The sequence below is a fragment of the Centruroides sculpturatus genome, unplaced genomic scaffold, assembly GCF_000671375.1.
Source record: "Centruroides sculpturatus isolate CEXI.00-Female unplaced genomic scaffold, Cexi_2.0 scaffold389, whole genome shotgun sequence".
NCBI classification, from domain to species: domain Eukaryota; kingdom Metazoa; phylum Arthropoda; class Arachnida; order Scorpiones; family Buthidae; genus Centruroides; species Centruroides sculpturatus.
In genome coordinates, this window is record NW_019384624.1 from 459,287 (window position 1) to 480,573 (window position 21,287).

Consider the following 21,287-nt stretch of genomic DNA (forward strand, 5'->3'; position numbering starts at 1 on the left):
ATACACTTTGCTATCCACGTGTAGGAAGGGTGAAGGAACAGATTGCAAGAACTTCTGTGGTACAAGCTTTGCTGCTTTTATACATTGCTCTCGCACCTCTCACTCACTAATTACAAAATTTCCACAGTTTCTCCCTATTCACTCTGTCATATGCTTTTTTCTAGATCAACAAACATTGAATGTGGTTAAAAAAAGTATTTTTAAACATTTCTCTGTGATCATTTGCACTGTGAAGATCTGATCCATACACCTTTCCTTTCATAAATCCATATTTGCTTTCATCAACCAATATTTATGTCAACACTTTTCCAGATATGTTCAGCAAGCTTATACCACAGAAGTTCTTGCAATCTGTTCCTTCACCCTTTCCCTTGTATATCAGAACAATCACAGCATTTCTCCAAACACATGGCACTCTGCCCTTCAACATACGTGGAAGATTGGATGATCTGACTGCAACTTTTCCCCTTCTAAATTTTAACATTTCTTCAGTCACACCATCCAGACCAGATTTGCCATTTTACATTCTTAACTTCACTCAATTGAATGGAATAGGGCCATGTCCACAGCTGTTCCTCCATTCATTCTTCTTCACTGCCCCTCAATAGGATCTCAAAATATTCACACCACCCGTTATGCACTTCACATTCATCCAATAGCAGCTCAACATTTACACTTTGTATAAAGGGTACACTTCCTTTCTGTTGCCAGATACACTCTTCAATTGCTTCCAGAACAGTTTTCTATTTTCCTCAGATGTCTGGCAAATGCTCAGTTCATTCTTCATTCATTCTGTTGTTACTTTCCTTAATCATTTGTGCAACTTGTTTCTTTGCTCTAAACTCCTCATTTAATTTGCCCTTGTGCTAAATTTTCTCTTTTACTGCTTGCTCAACTGTTATTCCATCACATAATCACTCTCTCATGGCCTACTCTTGTCACATCATATACCCCTTTTGCCGTTTCTACTACACAAAGATTAGAAATGCTTCCAATCCATCTCCACATCACTCCACTCCTTGTCCCAGTTTCGACTTAAAATGCATCAGGTACTGTTCTTTATTTGCTGCATAGCCACTGTTTTCCTCCTCCTGTTCAGTCACTCAATCTTCAGTTGCACCCTCAATAACACTAACTTGTAAGTAATGGTCTGTGCTACAGTCTTCCTCTGATAACTCTCAATCTATTACACTTCTCTACCCTTATGTATGATTTTACCATGTGTACTGATGAATTGTCTTGTGTGGAAAAAAGTTGTTGTACTCTTTCCATGCAATTGCTTTCCATTATCTTTCATTCAGGGATTACCATATAGATCCAGCACCGTCTCTTCAAACCCATCTATTCATTCATATCTCCAGTTGTAACAACATACAGTAGATCCCCTTATAACATGGTAGATACGTTCCTGTTTTTATGAATCCATTTTCTACGAGTCCAGCCAATCACAGCCCGGCACGTATGCAGTTTACAGACTACAGATGTTTGAAAGGTTTCTTCCATAAAATTATTCAATTCTAGACTAACTCGACTCAACATTTCCAAAATATGTATAATTTTTTGGGAATAACCCATATAAACTATGCTATAAACAAAAAATTGTAGGATTACTTACCGAGCATGCACCATTCAACTACACCATTGCTTAAGCTTGTTTTAGTCGTGGAGCTTGTCATCGAATGGCGCTTGTGTGCTTCCTGATAATTTTTTTTTTTTTGCAAAAAATTCGCTGAACTTTGGAGACATCATTAATATAAATATAATTTTTATGGATGTTAAATAATAAATGGTTTTTAGTAGGTCCACTGCTCGTTTAAACTCAACAGTTTGTGCAATATCCGCTATTGGTCTAGATTCGACCAATCCTGTCGCAACACGAGTCGGCAATGATGTTTTACTGAATTATAGGAGCTTTTTCAGCTGTTTGTATGAATACTGTCGCAATTTTTTCACTGTGATATAGGAATCCAAACTATAGGAACCCGTGTTATAGGGGGGTTGACTGTACTCCTGAAAGGTAACACTCATCCAAGACATCATAACTTTCCCCAAAACTCATCCTTTTCAGTATCTACTGGGACATACACAATGACAACAATCACTCTTCATCTTCATGTTGAAATGCACCCACATCAGTTTTTCATTCACTTGCTTAGGTTCCTTCATAAGTGCATTAACTAAAACACCTACTCCTGTATTTGCTCTCTCTATTTCTTGCACACCAGACCAGATTAACACATTCCTTTCACATCCACATAGTCCTTTTCTTTCACTCTCGTCACATTCATGAGAAGAACATCTAACTTATTTTCAGTTATTTCCTTATTAGTTTACTCACTTTATCTCTGCTTCTATTACATTCCACACCCAAATGACATTCACACTTATGCTTTCTTTTCTTGTTATCCTATTCTGATCCTGTCACTTCTTGGCTGGTGGGGTGGGGACAACTCTCAAGGTCAGGAGCTTCACCACTCCCAGACCATGACTTTCTTTCCTTTTGCCATCTTTTAACAGGTAAGATTTTACATGGTGGAGTACACAACTCCAACCTGGAGGACCAGTGTACACGTCTTAGTCCGGCCCCTACCTCTGACCTGTCCGGCACAGGTATCTTTGCTGGTAGCAAAGCTGCCGCCGACATAGCTCACAGTATCTATAGGGCATGCAAGCTGTTCACCTATCAATGCGGGAATCTTGGAGTAGGTCTACATAATTTAAAACCAAATAAATTATTTTTAAAATGAATGCTGTTGTGTTATTACTAAAAGTGTATTTTTTTTAATATGTAAATGGTACTTCTGTTCTGCTTTTTATAGTTTCTGGAAAGTGTTATCATTAACTATCGCACTAACTATTCAAAATAACTTTAAAGTACTTCATCTGCACACACCAATTAAATAGTAAAAGTGTCGTCGTCAGCCTACTCAAACAATGTTGTAATGTCCACTTTTTTGAAAGAACTTGTCCTCCATTTAAAATTTTCATATCAGTGGACAATTACTGGATTAGTGCATTAATTGTGTGTACAGTTTAAGGGAGGAAAGGGATTTCTGAAAGTACATCATTGTACATGATGGGGAGGGAAGAGGGTCGAGGTATTGTCTACACGTACATGGACTTTGTAGTGTAGTAGTGGCAGATGAATTTGTTCTCATAAGCCTACTTATTAGTCAAGTGAATAAAACTAACTGTTTAAATTCATTTCTTTAATATTTGGAGACCATGACTTATTGTGTATATAATTAAAGGAAAGGGAAAGAGTGCAGAAAATACATCAATGTACTCAGCAGGGAGTTGCCAAGTTGACATAACTAATGAATAATCCCTAATCCATGAGCACAGCAACAAAGTGGCACATTTATTGCCTCTGTCACGAGTATTAATGTATCACTGGGCTATAATTTGAAAAAATTGTAGACAAATTCCCACTGTCCTCTGCCTGTCTGGCTTCTGTAGGTCCTTAATCTGGAGTATGGTGTTAAATGTATAAGAGATCAATAAGAATAATATAAAATTGTGTGCAAAGTTACAAGGATTAAGATTAATTTTAAATATTTTAACGAATTAATACGATCAAAATAGGCTGTGTTTAATCATTGTGTTATCTAACAAATGACTTCACCCAAATAAGTGATGGGAAGATTGTTTAAAAAAAAAATCTAGCAAACTAAGCTACGAGTTGCGTAACTTTCCCGGCTGTTTGTGGTTCTTGTTTAAAATAACTTTCATATTATTCATCATCATAAATAAAATTGGGTGTGGAGTCATCTGTTGTGAGAATTTGTTTTAAAAATTTTTCTATATATTTTTTTTTTATTATAAAATGGCAAAAAGCTTGATTTTGAGGGTAGAGGCGAGTTTTTAAAACCATTGTTAATGCCAATAACAAGAAAAATTTTTATTAATTCCGACCACACTTGAGATACGACACGACTCCATCGATTTTCATCTATCTAACTCCATTCTCGAGATTAGGAAGAGTCTATATAAATAAATGTGGAAACCCAACGGCGGCAGTTATGGTTGTCATCTTGCTTGAGAACATCACGCTTGCAAGTTATACACACAGCAATCAGTGGTCACAGAAGTACGGTTCCTTTGACTTTTTTGCTCCCATGGGCATGCTCCAAGGATCTTAAAGTTAAGGTCTCGGCAGTGTCATTTACATTTTCAATTGTACTCGGTTTAAAATGTTCAGTTCGCTGTCATTTATCCCATCTACGGTTCTGCACCCATCTTACTTTTCTTTGCTTATCTGCAGGAAATCTAAATAATATAATGTACTAAGATTTACTTTTACAATTTGGTGCCACACAATAACTCATTCTTTCACTTTTCGAACACTTAAATTTAGCCGACTCACACAGGAACCTCGTATATCGTATAGGGTATGCAAAGTTCCTGCGTAAGATCCAAAATGGCCACTGCTGCAAAGGCCATAATTTTCAAAATAAGAATATTTGTTATGTTACAGAATGTAGGAATTTTTTGGAGGTGTACCGTCCAGATACGTCGGGCCTTCACCACCCGGCAGCCCTGTTGTGGGCCTGGCCGAACCCATGATGGGATTGCTAAAAGAGGCTTTTTTTAAAACTCTTTCCACTCTGTGGGCCTTCTTAGTGCCCACAGGGCAGAAAGAGTTTTAAAAAAAGAATATGGGACATCAGTAGTACAGTAGAGCATCGATTATCCGAACACATATCAACCGAAAGTGTTTCAGTCGACAAATTCAAATTTCCGGTAGTGCTGTGTCACTGCAATACTTGGCTATGTCTTGTTGGTGTGTGTGTTTTAGCTGGCAGCACTGGCACGACATATTGTATCGTTAAAAATTTCTTTATTCTGCACCAACAAAATAAACATATTGGAAAATATGAAAACAAAAAAAAAATTATATTTCGGAAATTCGTTTTAATATAAAAATTATGATGCATAGCGACATCTAGTATCAAAAACGTTCCGATTCATACACGTCGAGAGGGCACTTAAGGACGCGCTAGTATGTGAACGAGGCTTTCTTCCCATCGTGAGCTATTCGCGTTTTTCACGAACTATAGAGGGCGCTGCATTTTTTACAAAATGGCTACCTTATCTGGGTCGCCTGTAACTAATAATGTAAAATTAATCATATATTACTGTCCGATATACTGTAATGATATATGCTGCTCGTAGCTGTTTATCGAGAAATATAAGAGGAGAACAATTATTGCTAGCGGGACGGTTAGATTTAACTTAGGTAGCCAACATGGCCGCGCTCCGACTGTTCGTGGTCCAGACGGGAGCCGCCGAGTGCCAAACGTCACTAGTTATTGATTTACGGTAGTTCTTGAACAAAATAAATAAATAAATAAAGGAAACGTCTACTAAAAATCTAGCTAATCTAACCGAAACGCCGCCATTTTGGCTACCTAAGGTAAATTTAACCTCCGAATAGTTTTTAATGATATACTATGACATTCGCGGCGTAATCCCATTTAGTTTTACGCGGATTAACTACAATTAAAGCGAAACCAAACAAAAATAAAACCGTGCCACGTATCGACTTACCTTTATGCCAGTGTCAATTGAAACTTTCGTCGAATAACACAAGTTTTTTCGGTATCGTTCGATTTTCCAGCACGCTCACGTTCTACGAGAAAAATGCTTCCGGCGTATGCAAATTATCAAAGCGCGTGACTCTACGTAAATACTATTGGGCCTATATCGAGTTAAATTAATATAAGAATTAGTGATTAAAAACATTTTAATTTGACTCGCAATTTAAAATATTTATTTGAAAATTATCGTGTTTTAGTAACAAATGGGAATAATAGAATTACGTATTGGTATGCGCGCCGCTTAACCTTCCCGGCAACATTTAAAATTGCGCGTGTGCCGCCATCTGTTACGATATTTTATTATTTTANTTAATGATAGAAATAGGATCATTCTGTATATATATCATATAAAATTCTGTGGTCTGTCTAACTATGGCTTATGTGCAATTTGGCCTATCAATCTAACAGTTTGGGCACTACTGCTGTATTACCTAGTGGTATGTTATAGCTTCATGGGACCCATGCAATTTGAATTAGGAGGCCCCATGTACAATGTTGACTTCAGACATTTTTTGGAGGGGAAATATTTGGGCTCCAATTTGAAAAATTGTAGACCTGTAAATTCCACTATCATTTCGTGTTTGGTTTTAGGTTCAAATAAAAAATCCTAAATGAGTGAGAATAAACCAAGCATTTTGCATTTCTTTCGTAATACTTCGCGAAACCTTGAGTTGACCAATTTCCAAATTTTTCCATGGACCACTGGTTGGCGATTGCTGGTTTCCAATATCTTTCTAATAAACAGAGAAATATTAACAGCAGTATTATTTCTATTCTATACAACAGTGGTGCCCAACTACAGCTGATCTCGGACCAAATCTGGTCTTTGAATATCTCTGACATAATTTATTAATGATAGAAATAGGATCATTCTGTATATATATCATATAAAATTCTGTGGTCTGTCTAACTATGGCTTATGTGCAATTTGGCCTATCAATCTAACAGTTTGGGCACTACTGCTGTATTACCTAGTGGTATGTTATAGCTTCATGGGACCCATGCAATTTGAATTAGGAGGCCCCATGTACAATGTTGACTTCAGACATTTTTTGGAGGGGAAATATTTGGGCTCCAATTTGAAAAATTGTAGACCTGTAAATTCCACTATCATTTCGTGTTTGGTTTTAGGTTCAAATAAAAAATCCTAAATGAGTGAGAATAAACCAAGCATTTTGCATTTCTTTCGTAATACTTCGCGAAACCTTGAGTTGACCAATTTCCAAATTTTTCCATGGACCACTGGTTGGCGATTGCTGGTTTCCAATATCTTTCTAATAAACAGAGAAATATTAACAGCAGTATTATTTCTATTCTATACAACAGTGGTGCCCAACTACAGCTGATCTCGGACCAAATCTGGTCTTTGAATATCTCTGACATAATTTATTAATGATAGAAATAGGATCATTCTGTATATATATCATATAAAATTCTGTGGTCTGTCTAACTATGGCTTATGTGCAATTTGGCCTATCAATCTAACAGTTTGGGCACTACTGCTGTATTACCTAGTGGTATGTTATAGCTTCATGGGACCCATGCAATTTGAATTAGGAGGCCCCATGTACAATGTTGACTTCAGACATTTTTTGGAGGGGAAATATTTGGGCTCCAATTTGAAAAATTGTAGACCTGTAAATTCCACTATCATTTCGTGTTTGGTTTTAGGTTCAAATAAAAAATCCTAAATGAGTGAGAATAAACCAAGCATTTTGCATTTCTTTCGTAATACTTCGCGAAACCTTGAGTTGACCAATTTCCAAATTTTTCCATGGACCACTGGTTGGCGATTGCTGGTTTCCAATATCTTTCTAATAAACAGAGAAATATTAACAGCAGTATTATTTCTATTCTATACAACAGTGGTGCCCAACTACAGCTGATCTCGGACCAAATCTGGTCTTTGAATATCTCTGACATAATTTATTAATGATAGAAATAGGATCATTCTGTATATATATCATATAAAATTCTGTGGTCTGTCTAACTATGGCTTATGTGCAATTTGGCCTATCAATCTAACAGTTTGGGCACTACTGCTGTATTACCTAGTGGTATGTTATAGCTTCATGGGACCCATGCAATTTGAATTAGGAGGCCCCATGTACAATGTTGACTTCAGACATTTTTTGGAGGGGAAATATTTGGGCTCCAATTTGAAAAATTGTAGACCTGTAAATTCCACTATCATCTGCCTGTCTGTTTTTCTTTAATCTTAAGAACAGAGTTAGATAGATGAAAAACAAGACCAGATACGGAAACCTCAGGGATAGGAGGCCCTATTAACTATATACAAACTTTTGATGCAAACTGGAAGTCACATTATTTCAATTAAAAATTTTCCTCGTAAGGTGTTAAATGACCGGCATGACTATTATTAAAAGTATGATGTACTGTACAGGGACAAGTCACTATTAATTTTCATTGGAGAACATATATTTTAAATGAAATAAATTAAAAATATGATTAAAAATCAGCATTGACAATGTCAGAATAAACAATTGCTCATTTATTTATAGTGTTCCAAATGTTATTCCTCAAGTCCATAGTTAATAAATGCTATTTCTTGCAAAATGTAGCATAGTAGTAATGAGCCAGTTGGGCTCAAAGTGTCATCAAGTCTATTCCTTACAAGTAAATTTTTACTTAATCATCCTGTATATTTTTATATGATATAAAAATTTTAATACAAGACACCTACAGTATAATATCAATTTCTTTTATTCATTAGAATCAGATTAAAACAAATTACAATATATAGATAGATATCAATAAATATATAGTAGTAAACTAACTATCTATTATGTGCTTGATCATAGTTACTAATGTATTTACATATTTCCTTTTATAAAAAAGCTTACTATTACCATTATATTGTACACACTAATGAAAACTACATAGGATCTTCCAAGAAATGCTACCATTTTAAATTATGTAATTACGTTAAATATTATCTGAGAACATTGTAAGGGCACGTCTACACATTGGTTATTTGCCGAATACAAAATACTTGCTTTTCATTGGGGCATTTGCCGAACTGTGTCACTTGGCTTGTGCGCTGTACACACATTTGAGTATATGTCGAGCGTCGGTTCATTTTCGGCACAATAAATGTTTGTCGAAGATCTAGAAAATGGACAATTCTCATACAGTAATTTGTGCTCCTGCTTTTATAAATACAAATTGTTTGCATCTATTAACCCTTCCGTTAATTAATGAAAAAGACGCCAAAAAGAAGGTAGTTGATGGTATCACTTCACAAAGCAGAGGAATTTTTTAAAAAACATCACAATAAAACTGTATTGCAAAAAAGACCAGAGGAAACAAAAATTTAAACTATAAACCAAATCAAGAATAAAAGACTAAAATATCAATACTGATGACCAAAAATTAAAAAAAGGAAGAAAAAAAAAAACATTAATATGAGTGCGAATGCATAGACGGATGACACAAATAATCAATACAATTTACTGACAAGAACTGGGAATCTGCAAATACCAAACGCAAGTAAACCGTCCACACTACTCGGTATTTGCCAAATGTTTGCCCAGTATTTGGCGAATAACAAATGTATAGATGTGCCCTAATGTACGTTAAAACATTGGAAAACTGTTCAAGTTTCATATTTGCCCATTACAATTTCTCAATGTGTGCACCTTGTGTCACATGGCACACACCTGACCGATACTCAAATTCCTCCTAAGCTCACTATGGCATATCTGTTGTCACTCTTCCCACAGCATCCACAATTCTACAGCTCCTGCAAATTACTCATGTTGCACAATGAGTGATTTTCTAGGATAGGTTTGTGCCGTCACAAGACACAAATTGCCTTCTCTGTTGCAAAGTCACCATTTTCATTTATGGTGCTTCCTAGAGGTAGTAGACGACAAGAAGTTTGAATGTGCGAGATGTTTTCAAATGTATAAATAAGGTAAAATACTGTTTAAGATCCTTATCAATACTGATTTCAATGGGAGAGGCATAACTGGGAAGACAAATTTCTCTTATTCATTTATGTCAATTATGCATTTCATAACTTGATATAAAACTTGGTCAATCGCTCTATCGATCAGTATACATCGCATACTTCTCAGATAATAATTAACATAATTGCAGTAATGTAAAATGGTAACATTCATTTTGGAATACACTGTATTTCAAAAGCTTTGTGTGATAGATATTAATGACAATTATTAAGTATGTTTACTGGCGTTAAGGAATAGTCGAGTCGTTTCGGATACAACATTGAGACGGTGCAGTTTTCCAGTTATAAATATAAGAAATTCTTCTTCTAAATTCTTTATTACATAAGTTACCATTCTCAATGAGATTTTTATGTTTTTCAACCATTTGTTGGATGTTTTGTTTATGAGTAATAAGGTAGCTGTTAAAACATCCACGTGACTGAAATTCTGTATCAAAATTTGGATCGTGAACTCTGTTTATGTTCAAAGGAGATAACCAAACACCCAACGAAACGTCTTCGCTATTATAAAGTTGTAGGTAATCCGCATTTTTAACTATGAATTTCACTAAATCCGAAGATAAGACATAACCGCCGCCTCTTGCATAAGGCAAATAATAATCGCACAGAAACCAATTTTCTTCTTTCCACTGGCCTCTGTGTTTTACGCGCGATCGTCCATCGAAAAATCCCCAATACAGTCTCTGTTTATTAGTCATCAGTAATAACTTATTATAAATGAGATCTAATTGAGCAAAACTATCGTCGTCTACCTTTGTGACAAATTTAAAGTTGACGTTACTGTCTAGCCAAATCATAGACTGAATTAATTTGGAAGTCAGTTCCGCGTAATAGTCTTTAAGCGACGAGAGGAGAAGTAAATCATTATTTACATAATTCTCTTCTTTTAGTTCTTGTTGTTCTAGTAATGATAACGATGCCGTACCGATAACAAAAAAGTGCAAAATTTCGTAATTTGTTTTCAACCATGTTGACCTTATGGCATTTCTTCGATCTTTATTGGTAGGACTGCTGAATATTAATACTACTAAGAAAGTATTGAGAGGACGTTTATCTTGCCATTCGGATACAGATTTTTTCGAGCCCTCCCTTTCGTAAAACACATTTTTAAGTGCATATTCTTTACAGCAATCTTCATCATACCAGCTGTGTGTCAGCAACATTCCTAAAAATAACCCAAGGAAAAATACTATTCCTAAAATACAAAAAAAAAGTAAATTAAATTTGAATCTGAAGACTGTCATCTTATTTGACATGAAAAATCCAGTATCCAAACTGCATTTTGACAGTCATGCTGACACATGATACAGGATTGCAGAAATTACAAATACTTTCCTAAAAAAAGAAAAAGAAAAATATTTGTAAAAATTTTATGCAAAGTCACATAAAGATAATTTAAAGTTTCAGTTAAGATTAATTTAATTAACTTTAAAATCAAACGAGCATTCGTTCTTTGCTCTATACAAGATTTCTGTCTTCACCGAGTTCCAATTAAGACACATTACATTTTGATAAATACACAGGGATTCTGGAACCATAGGAGTTATCTTTGTTTATTCTTTCACATGTACTGTACTGTACACGGTACTGAATAAAGATGAATGATTTGAAGTTACTTTGATGACAGAGTCTTGAAGTCAGAATGAAGTTATTGAAGAGTATAACAAGCTTCATTGTCTTAGATTCAAATTGTTCAAGTACTGCGCAACAAATCTTTTCTCTTTTCCAGATAGAGAAACTGTATACAGATACGGTTCACCCAATATCTGTGCGAAAATGGACACCTCCAGCTGGGAGTGCAAATTCTTCCATTTCAAGGATTTATGTTCCCAGCTGGAGTGTCCATTTTCAGATATCGAGTGCACAGTGTCCATGAAAAGCTTCATTTAGACTTCTCTCCAATCATAAACGGCAGTCTAGGTGCACCTTGTTAATGTTTGTTTGTTTAGTTATGGCACGTAACATTTGGGCGATCTGCCTAGGTGGGTGCCTTCCTGGATGTGAATTAAAACTTCTTCCAAAACTTCAGACTATGAGGCGTTAAATATAATTAAAATATTTTATTCTTGCAAGCGCTTTCGACGTAAATATGCACATCGTCTTCAGGCAATTCAAAAACGAATAGAGAATTCGAACCATACATTTAAATTTAAACATTAACGATATTAGCCGTTTAAATTTAAATGTATGGTTCGAATTCTCTATTCGTTTTTGAANTCGCAATTTAAAATATTTATTTGAAAATTATCGTGTTTTAGTAACAAATGGGAATAATAGAATTACGTATTGGTATGCGCGCCGCTTAACCTTCCCGGCAACATTTAAAATTGCGCGTGTGCCGCCATCTGTTACGATATTTTATTATTTTAAAAACTTTTTATATTTTTAATTATTATAAAATGGCAAAAACCTTAATTCTAAGGGTAGGGATGGATTTCATATACGTTCATAAATTACTTTTATCTTTTAAAGTTACAGCTTCTGCTGTAAGGGGTAACCACTATTTGCTTTATTACTTGTGTATTTAAAATAAACAAAAAAATAGTGTTATAGCTACGTAAATATAACCAGTGGCGGATCAAACACTCAGAGGACCCTAAGCTCAACCTAGTTTTGAGGCTATTGTTCTAAATACTATGTAATGCTATCAAATCAATTTGTTACTTAATTAAAACAATACTGATAAGCCAATTGTTTCCTTAAAAATAAATCCCTAAGTGAGTAGATAAAGATGGTATTTTGTGCCTGAGGGTTGTAGAATCTCTCAGAATCTGCAGTAAGGATATTTCTAAAGCTGCGGAAGCCCCAAGTGCACACTTGTGCCTGCACGATCTGCCACTGAATGTAGTAGTTATGAATTTATGAAATGTTCCCTTTCTACAGAATCATTATAGACAATTTCACTAAATGAACTAAGTGCATCAGTGCATGCATTTATTAAAAGAACAGGTTTCAGTGTGCATCATTCAGAAAAAAAAAAGTTGCTTCAGTGCCAAGCATTGTTTAGGCTCAATTTTACAACAGTGCAACAATGTGGTTGCTCCCAGACATTACCATTTTCATTGTAAAGAGTACAAATGTTATATAATATTCTTATCTGTAGTAGTGAAATCGTGTAAGATTTGTTTTTCTGACATTTTGAAAGAACATACTTATTTAGTAATTTGCTATATTAAATTGCAAGCTGTGCACGGAAAGAACTGGTAATGATATCCAAGTTTACTGGATTTGTCTTATATCATTATCCTTACATTGGATTGTAAAAATATTCCAGTTTAAAGTAAAATATTTCCAGAAGCTCAAGATATACGTAACAGTCATATGCCAATTTGAATAAATTGACAGCACTATCCACTGTTGGAAGAGGAGAGTTTCCAACAGCGGTCGCCAACCTTTCTGACCTCAGGGACCATTAAACTCACAAGTTTGAATCCTGCAGACCTGTATCGTAAATTTATTTAAATGATACGAACATCTATGGAATAATGATCATAAAAGTTCCATTTTACTTTATTAATATGAATTCACTTGTTTAATTATAACAAATTAGTGTGAAGTTTGTTGCTGCTTGTTTGATAGGCTTATGGATTCTTGACTCTTCCGAGAAGGATGACAACTGCGCGCACATTATTTATCAATAACAGTCATTTCNTTCCTTTTTCTATGTGAAGTTTTTTGCATTTGTCTAGGCCAAACTCCATTATTATTATTATTATTATAAGCAATTTACATTTTAAATCCTATTTTAAAACTATGTATTTTTAGATTATGTATTTCTATTTATTCATTGCAATGCATGACTAAGTTGTATCACAGTTCTCTCACAATTTGTAATGTCAATTCAAGTCAAGTGAGTTTATATTGTATCTTTTTTCTTGTACTACTGAAGAGGAACTTTAAATTAAAACAGTTTGAAATTCACATACTGTAATTTAATTATCTCTTCTATTAATAATAAAGGACCATCGAAAAGATCAAAGTGACTGTTTCATTTTTTAAATTAAGGTGTCGGATATTTTTAATATCCTTTTCAGATATTTATTTTTAGTTTTATTATAGATTTTTAATTTCTGTACATAGTATTCTTGTAAATTTACCATGTATTTTATTTTATCCTTTGTGTATTCATTATATTGTAGTAATACCCGTGTTTTTTATGTTCCAACCTAAAATACTTTCGTTATTTGTGTCTTTTATGTAATTTTAAAGGGATGTTACATTGTTAATCGAGGAGAGGTACTTCTTGCCTATGGAATTACCTTTAAAATCAGTAAATAAATAAATTATTGAAGTTCTTTTCATAATGAAAGTGTAGTATGAGACTACCTTGGAACGGATTATGTTCGTTAACCGATCACCCACTGTACTTGCATGCTCCCATTTGCCAAACCTGCAATCAATCTTGTTCCCACCCTCTTGGATCTTTAACAACCAAAATTTAATAGCATCAATGCTCCTTATATACAAGCTATTATGCCAATTTTATTTCTTAACCTTTATCCCATCTTGAGACATTAAATAAAATAGATGCCAACATACACACATACACAGTCTCAAAACATGGAGATTTGCAAAGAATTTGGAATGTCAAATTTGACACAATTCCAATACTTTTCCTTGTTACCTCCACCCCTTGTAACCTTTGTGATTTAATTTTTATTTATTTGATTTAAAACATCATTATAAATTTAAGATCAGGACGATAATTCCAGACCAAGAAACTCTGCGTAAAATTAGTCTCATTTTCATTATTTGATGCAAATAGTATAAATCCGAGTTGCATTTAAGTGCACTATGACTTATTGTGTGCATTTATTATACATCATCATATTACATTTTACATTATTATACTGTTATTAGCGAGTACAACTGATTATTTGAACTCAAAAATAAATTTTTATCATTGAAAACTTGTCCCTAGTGGATTATACATTGCTATAGATTATGGGGAGGAAATTATGGAGCTAATTATTTATCTAAGTTTTATTCCAACATAATATAGTGTATTATTTTATTTGTAGACAATTTCATTTTTACTGTTTTTTTCAATACAATAAAGTTTATTAGTTTATTTCTTTGTGAGAACAGTAAACGTGGAATTGCTTTTCAACTTTTGAATGTATTGATGCTAGTGCTCTGTGTAATAAAAAAGTACATGAGTGGTAATAAACATAACAACAAGTTATATAATTCAAACACAAAACATTTTTGCTTGTTCTTGGTGTCTTTGTGGATTTATTTACTACTACATAAAGCCAATATACTAGAATTGGACAGATTCAAACTCGAATCCCTCGTGTCAGTATGCTAAGACTTTAATAAGAATGCGCTAGCCATTATATTTACTGGCTGAATTAATCAATGCACCTTTAATAGCAGTGACATTTAAAAAACACTAAGGTGTTTAATCTAGCTAATGGGCCATCCTCCGGTATACACAGTTAAAAACAGAATTTCATTTCCAACCGTCAACTTTCAACTAAATCGAAAACATTAGTGTTCTTTCACCCAATGTTAGAAGCATCGATTAACTCAGCCAAGACTTTATGGTAAAATTGCAGTTCCAAACGAGGGGTTTGAACCCAAAATATTACTCCCTAGAATGAGGGTGGCAAATCCGTCGCACGTAACGTATAATATGATTTTAATTTATCACCTGACTACCGTTTTATCAGCCAGCTTTATTGCATTTATTTTAAATTAAAGCAAATTCTTTTAATTTCTTTAAATATCTTTATTCAGAGTCTAAAACTTTGGCAGGCAGAAACATCTTTAAAGCTAAGTACGCATACGTAGGCACACGAGCTCAAAAAGGTTTGCCATCCCAGCCCTAGACAACCAGAAAAGTCAGATCCGCATCTCTAATTACGACCCTTGAGATATTTGCCTCAACCGGGCCGTTCGTTAAACACACAAGACTTAACGGAGTACTTAGACGACTCCAATCGCATCCCATCAGTGGTCGGTGCGACAGCGTTTCTCGGTGTTTTACAAGCTTTATAGCAAGCTTAGCCACTCTAGTAAAGTGAATAATTGTTGATTGTTGTAGGTCTTTGAAATTCCAGAAAAGAGCGATATCAAGGGTCATATCTTGTAAAGGGTCACACATAGACCGCTGGTTCTTTTGACTTTTTTGCTCCTATGGGCACAGTCTATACTTCTTATAAGGTCCCAACTGCCTCATCTATATGAGGCCTTGGGACCCTATAACAATAGTCTACATGATCACGTGACTAACTTGATCACGTGCTCGTGTAGAACGTTATTTTTCAGTTTCATTTCTGCAGTTGATTTCAAATTTTTGTTAAATAATACAACTGAATGACATATAATAATAAATAAGTGCACATTTAAATAAATAATAAAAACAGAGAATGAAGCAAAGAATAAAATCATAAATTTAGATTATTAATTTCTCGAAAAATTCGCGATTAAATATAACGAAAAAACGAGAAAACACGTGGTTTTACAGGAACGTTACTTATACGACTCGAAATTATAATTATTAAAATATTTAAATAATTGACTTACCTAATTAAACAAATTTTGTTAAAATTAAAACTAGAAANTTAGGAGTATTAAGTACTGGGGTTGGATGTCACGCCAACAGTTATCTCAATCAAAACTTCTTCCAAAACTTCAGACTATGAGGCGTTAAATATAATTTAAAATATTTTATTTTATTCTTGCGAGCGCTTTCGACGTAAATATGCACGTCGTCTTCAGGCAATTCAAAATCGAATAGAGAATTTGAACCATACATTTAAATTTAAACATTAATGATATTAGCCGTTTTTGAATATAACTATGTTAAATATAATTAAAATATTTTATTCTTGCGAGCGCTTTCGACGTAAATATGCACGTCGTTTTCAGGCAATTCAAAAACGAATAGAGAATTTGAACCATACATTTAAATTTAAACATTAACGATATTAGCCGTTTAAATTTAAATGTATGGTTCGAATTCTCTATTCGTTTTTGAATTGCCTGAAGACGACGTGCATATTTACGTCAAAAGCGCTTGCAAGAATAAAATATTTTAATTATATTTAACGCCTCATAGTGTGAAGTTTTGGAAGAAGTTTTAATTGAGATAACTGTTGGCGTGACATCCAACCCCAGTACTTAATATTCCTGGATGTGTTTTTAAGGGAAACCGTCCCAATCTAGGTGTTACAGATGTGGAGAAAACCCGGAAAACTCCACGTGGCCAGCCCGCCCGAGCGAGGAGCAAACCCATGACCAAACTCCCAGTGTTCAGGGAACACAGAGCTTGGCCACTGGTGGGCTCCAGCTTGTTAAATTTTTCAATAACTTCACACTGACTTTGGATCCCTATCATCAAAATTTATTCCTCCTTAATGCCATGTAAAATCTGTATCATCTGTAAAAGAATAAATAAAACTCATAATTCCTATGGTTCCAGATTTATGGAACATTCTGTATACAATTCTCAAAATAGATTACTACAATATTTAGCTTAAAGGCTGACATATAATATATACTGACTCCATGTTTAGAATCACATGCAGTTTGTTCTGAATCATGTTCCATTTTGTACAGCAAATCTGTTAAAAATAGAATGACAGATTTTTGAAAGAAATGGTCTGAAAATAAAACTAGGAAGCTTTGAAACTGTTCACCTGTAATTATTAAATGACTCCTATAAAATGAATTAAAGTGTTACAATCACTATGCATCCTAGCTGAAGAAGAAAACAGCTGAGCAACATTTAATCCCCATTTAATGAGATCAATAAATTGAAAATAATGTTATTTCAAAGATAAAATAAATGATGGAACACACAGATGGATATTTTTTATTTAGAACATAATAACACAAAAATCTTCTAATCTGAATACCGATATTCTGATAAAATCACACTTACTAAACCTTTATTATCCGGTACTTGTAAACTATTCGTAAAAACAAACGTTTTCGGCCTCAGACGAGGTCTTCTTCAGGTTAATATAATTGGATTCCATTCTTAGAATGAACGTTTAGTTTTAAAATATAATCAAATTCATGCGCGAGTTACGTATCGTCATCGTTTTGTTGTTCTTCGCATACGTAACGCCAAGCATAAGAAAGCTTATTTTATTATTTTAGCCTGAAGAAGACCTCGTCTGAGGCCGAAAACATTTGTTTTTACGAATAGTTTACAAGTACAGGATAATAAAGGTTTAGTAAGTGCAACATAATAATACATTGATTGAAATGAGAGCAAACATATGGAGAAATTTTGGCGCCAAATCCATCTCTTAATGAAATGTGTGAACTGACCCAGTCCTCTTACTTCCGTTTAATAAATACCTGTCTGTACGTGCTGGTGAGGAATTCTATGTTTAAATTTTGTACATGAAAATATCTGTCTGCATGTTCTGGTCCCAAGATCATTCAATCAACTTTGTTATTAATTCATGTGTCTGCAATAGTGGATCTAAAGGAAAAGCACAAGTATATTTGTTTGCTCTACCCATTTTCAATCTGTACTTATCTGCCTGCTTGCACAGAAAGATTACTTTTAGATAAAAACTTAATAAATAAACAATTACCATATTTTCCTGCCCATAATTTACACATTGTGTATTAAAAACTTTTGACTTTAATAGTATAGATTATAGACTACTGCAGATAATGTGATAATTTTTCCACATCAAGTTTTCTTAACATGACAAGATGTGAAGTCTGCTGGGAGGACAAAAGATGTCGACAGACCCATTTACTTCTATTTAGGAATGGAATATAGCCAGCCATATTGGCCAAATTGTAGCTTGTGAGACACATACCACTCTTCTAGACTCTTGTTACATCTCTCAGATATAATTACTTTTTATAAAGTCTGTCCATACTACTTGCACATATTAACATTATTTTCCTGCTGTTATTTTTTGTTGTTATATAACAGAAAGAAAGTATCGCATTTGGTCAGAAAATAGCCCCCAAGATTTTTATATTTTTGGACTCCAGAATGTCAAGAAATGCAAAAAAAAAGCGGAGGATTTTTTTTTCTGTGTATTGATGTTAGTGTGCATGTGTGGGTACAATTTTTTTTTACCCACTTTGAAGCTTAATAACTCCAGTGCCTTTTTTTTGTTGAAAATTTCTGAAATTTTGCTGGGAATTTTCATATTTGGAGAAAGGTTTCTAGAAATTTCCAGTAAAATTGGACTATTGGTTTATTGACGACATCTCCCAAACCAATATGAAGACTTATAGAAGTAATAATAACAATGAAAACAAAATATTCCAGGAAAGTCCAGCAACAATGTTGCCAGCTTTGTTCTAAGTTTTTTGACTATTACATAGTGATTGTAAGTGTAACTTGGTATTGTAAGAGCTTAAGGGAGTAAGTGTAACTTGCAACTCAGCCTCAAACAGTCAACCGAAAGCTTAGGATTGAAGGAATTAAATGAATGTTTATCTAGTCATTTGTAAAGCACCATTAAAGTAATAGTAATAACTATATTAATATAAACAGATGATTCATCTCTCCAATAGGCATAGAGGATGTGACACACACGTATTTCTGGTAAGCGGTGTATGATTCCTATCATGACAAGATTTGGCCACCCCTTGTAACCTTTGTGATTTAATTTTTATTTATTTGATTTAAAACATCATTATAAATTTAAGATCAGGACGATAATTCCAGACCAAAAACATCATTATAAATTTAAGATCAGGACGATAATTCCAGACCAAGAAACTCTGCGTAAAATTAGTCTCATTTTCATTATTTGATGCAAATAGTATAAATCCGAGTTGCATTTAAGTGCACTATGACTTATTGTGTGCATTTATTATACATCATCATATTACATTTTACATTATTATACTGTTATTAGCGAGTACAACTGATTATTTGAACTCAAAAATAAATTTTTATCATTGAAAACTTGTCCCTAGTGGATTATACATTGCTATAGATTATGGGGAGGAAATTATGGAGCTAATTATTTATCTAAGTTTTATTCCAACATAATATAGTGTATTATTTTATTTGTAGACAATTTCATTTTTACTGTTTTTTTCGATACAATAAAGTTTATTAGTTTATTTCTTTGTGAGAACAGTAAACGTGGAATTGCTTTTCAACTTTTGAATGTATTGATGCTAGTGCTCTGTGTAATAAAAAAGTACATGAGTGGTAATAAACATAACAACAAGTTATATAATTCAAACACAAAACATTTTTGCTTGTTCTTGGTGTCTTTGTGGATTTATTTACTACTACATAAAGCCAATATACTAGAATTGGACAGATTCAAACTCGAATCCCTCGTGTCAGTATGCTAAGACTTTAATAAGAATGCGCTAGCCATTATATTTACTGGCTGAATTAATCAATGCACCTTTAATAGCAGTGACATTTAAAAAACACTAAGGTGTTTAATCTAGCTAATGGGCCATCCTCCGGTATACACAGTTAAAAACAGAATTTCATTTCCAACCGTCAACTTTCAACTAAATCGAAAACATTAGTGTTCTTTCACCCAATGTTAGAAGCATCGATTAACTCAGCCAAGACTTTATGGTAAAATTGCAGTTCCAAACGAGGGGTTTGAACCCAAAATATTACTCCCTAGAATGAGGGTGGCAAATCCGTCGCACGTAACGTATAATACAATTTTAATTTATCACCTGACTACCGTTTTATCAGCCAGCTTTATTGCATTTATTTTAAATTAAAGCAAATTCTTTTAATTTCTTTAAATATCTTTATTCAGAGTCTAAAACTTTGGCAGGCAGAAACATCTTTAAAGCTAAGTACGCATACGTAGGCACACGAGCTCAAAAAGGTTTGCCATCCCAGCCCTAGACAACCAGAAAAGTCAGATCCGCATCTCTAATTACGACCCTTGAGATATTTGCCTCAACCGGGCCGTTCGTTAAACACACAAGACTTAACGGAGTACTTAGACGACTCCAATCGCATCCCATCAGTGGTCGGTGCGACAGCGTTTCTCGGTGTTTTACAAGCTTTATAGCAAGCTTAGCCACTCTAGTAAAGTGAATAATTGTTGATTGTTGTAGGTCTTTGAAATTCCAGAAAAGAGCGATATCAAGGGTCATATCTTGTAAAGGGTCACACATAGACCGCTGGTTCTTTTGACTTTTTTGCTCCTATGGGCACAGTCTATACTTCTTATAAGGTCCCAACTGCCTCATCTATATGAGGCCTTGGGACCCTATAACAATAGTCTACATGATCACGTGACTAACTTGATCACGTGCTCGTGTAGAACGTTATTTTTCAGTTTCATTTCTGCAGTTGATTTCAAATTTTTGTTAAATAATACAACTGAATGACATATAATAATAAATAAGTGCACATTTAAATAAATAATAAAAACAGAGAATGAAGCAAAGAATAAAATCATAAATTTAGATTATTAATTTCTCGAAAAATTCGCGATTAAATATAACGAAAAAACGAGAAAACACGTGGTTTTACAGGAACGTTACTTATACGACTCGAAATTATAATTATTAAAATATTTAAATAATTGACTTACCTAATTAAACAAATTTTGTTAAAATTAAAACTAGAAATTTACATCAATTCAGTTTTGTTTTAAACGGATTTAGTTAAGCCCCGCAGCAGAAGTTTCGCTTAACGTTTGGGCTACTTCTGTCATACAGACGGAGAGAATTTGGCAGAATATTACTATTACCCCCTCTAGCGGTGT

The 21,287-nt window shown here is 34.0% G+C and overlaps 1 protein-coding gene across 2 annotated transcripts; it reads right to left on the reverse strand.

Annotated features, from left to right (window-relative positions):
• Positions 1–9,232: 9,232 nt before the first annotated feature.
• LOC111625572 (beta-1,3-galactosyltransferase 6-like) lies at positions 9,233–21,245 on the reverse strand. Of its 2 annotated transcripts, none has more exons than XM_023368748.1 (2): positions 21,114–21,245; positions 9,233–10,926 (listed from the first exon to the last, which is right to left on the reverse strand). In XM_023368748.1, exon 2 carries the CDS (start codon positions 10,845–10,847, stop codon positions 9,819–9,821), a length of 1,029 nt encoding a protein of 342 aa, XP_023224516.1. In that variant the 5' UTR covers positions 10,848–10,926; positions 21,114–21,245; the 3' UTR covers positions 9,233–9,818. The 2 variants fall into 2 exon arrangements, with proteins under 2 accessions (XP_023224516.1, XP_023224517.1); XM_023368749.1 differs by lacking the exon at positions 21,114–21,245 and adding an exon at positions 16,123–16,140.
• Between the last annotated feature and the right edge of the window lie 42 nt (positions 21,246–21,287).

Coding starts and splice junctions, on each gene's coding strand:
- LOC111625572 (XM_023368748.1), bottom strand. CDS start 10,847: ATGTCAAATAAGATGACAGTCTTCAGATTCAAATTTAATTTACTTTTT.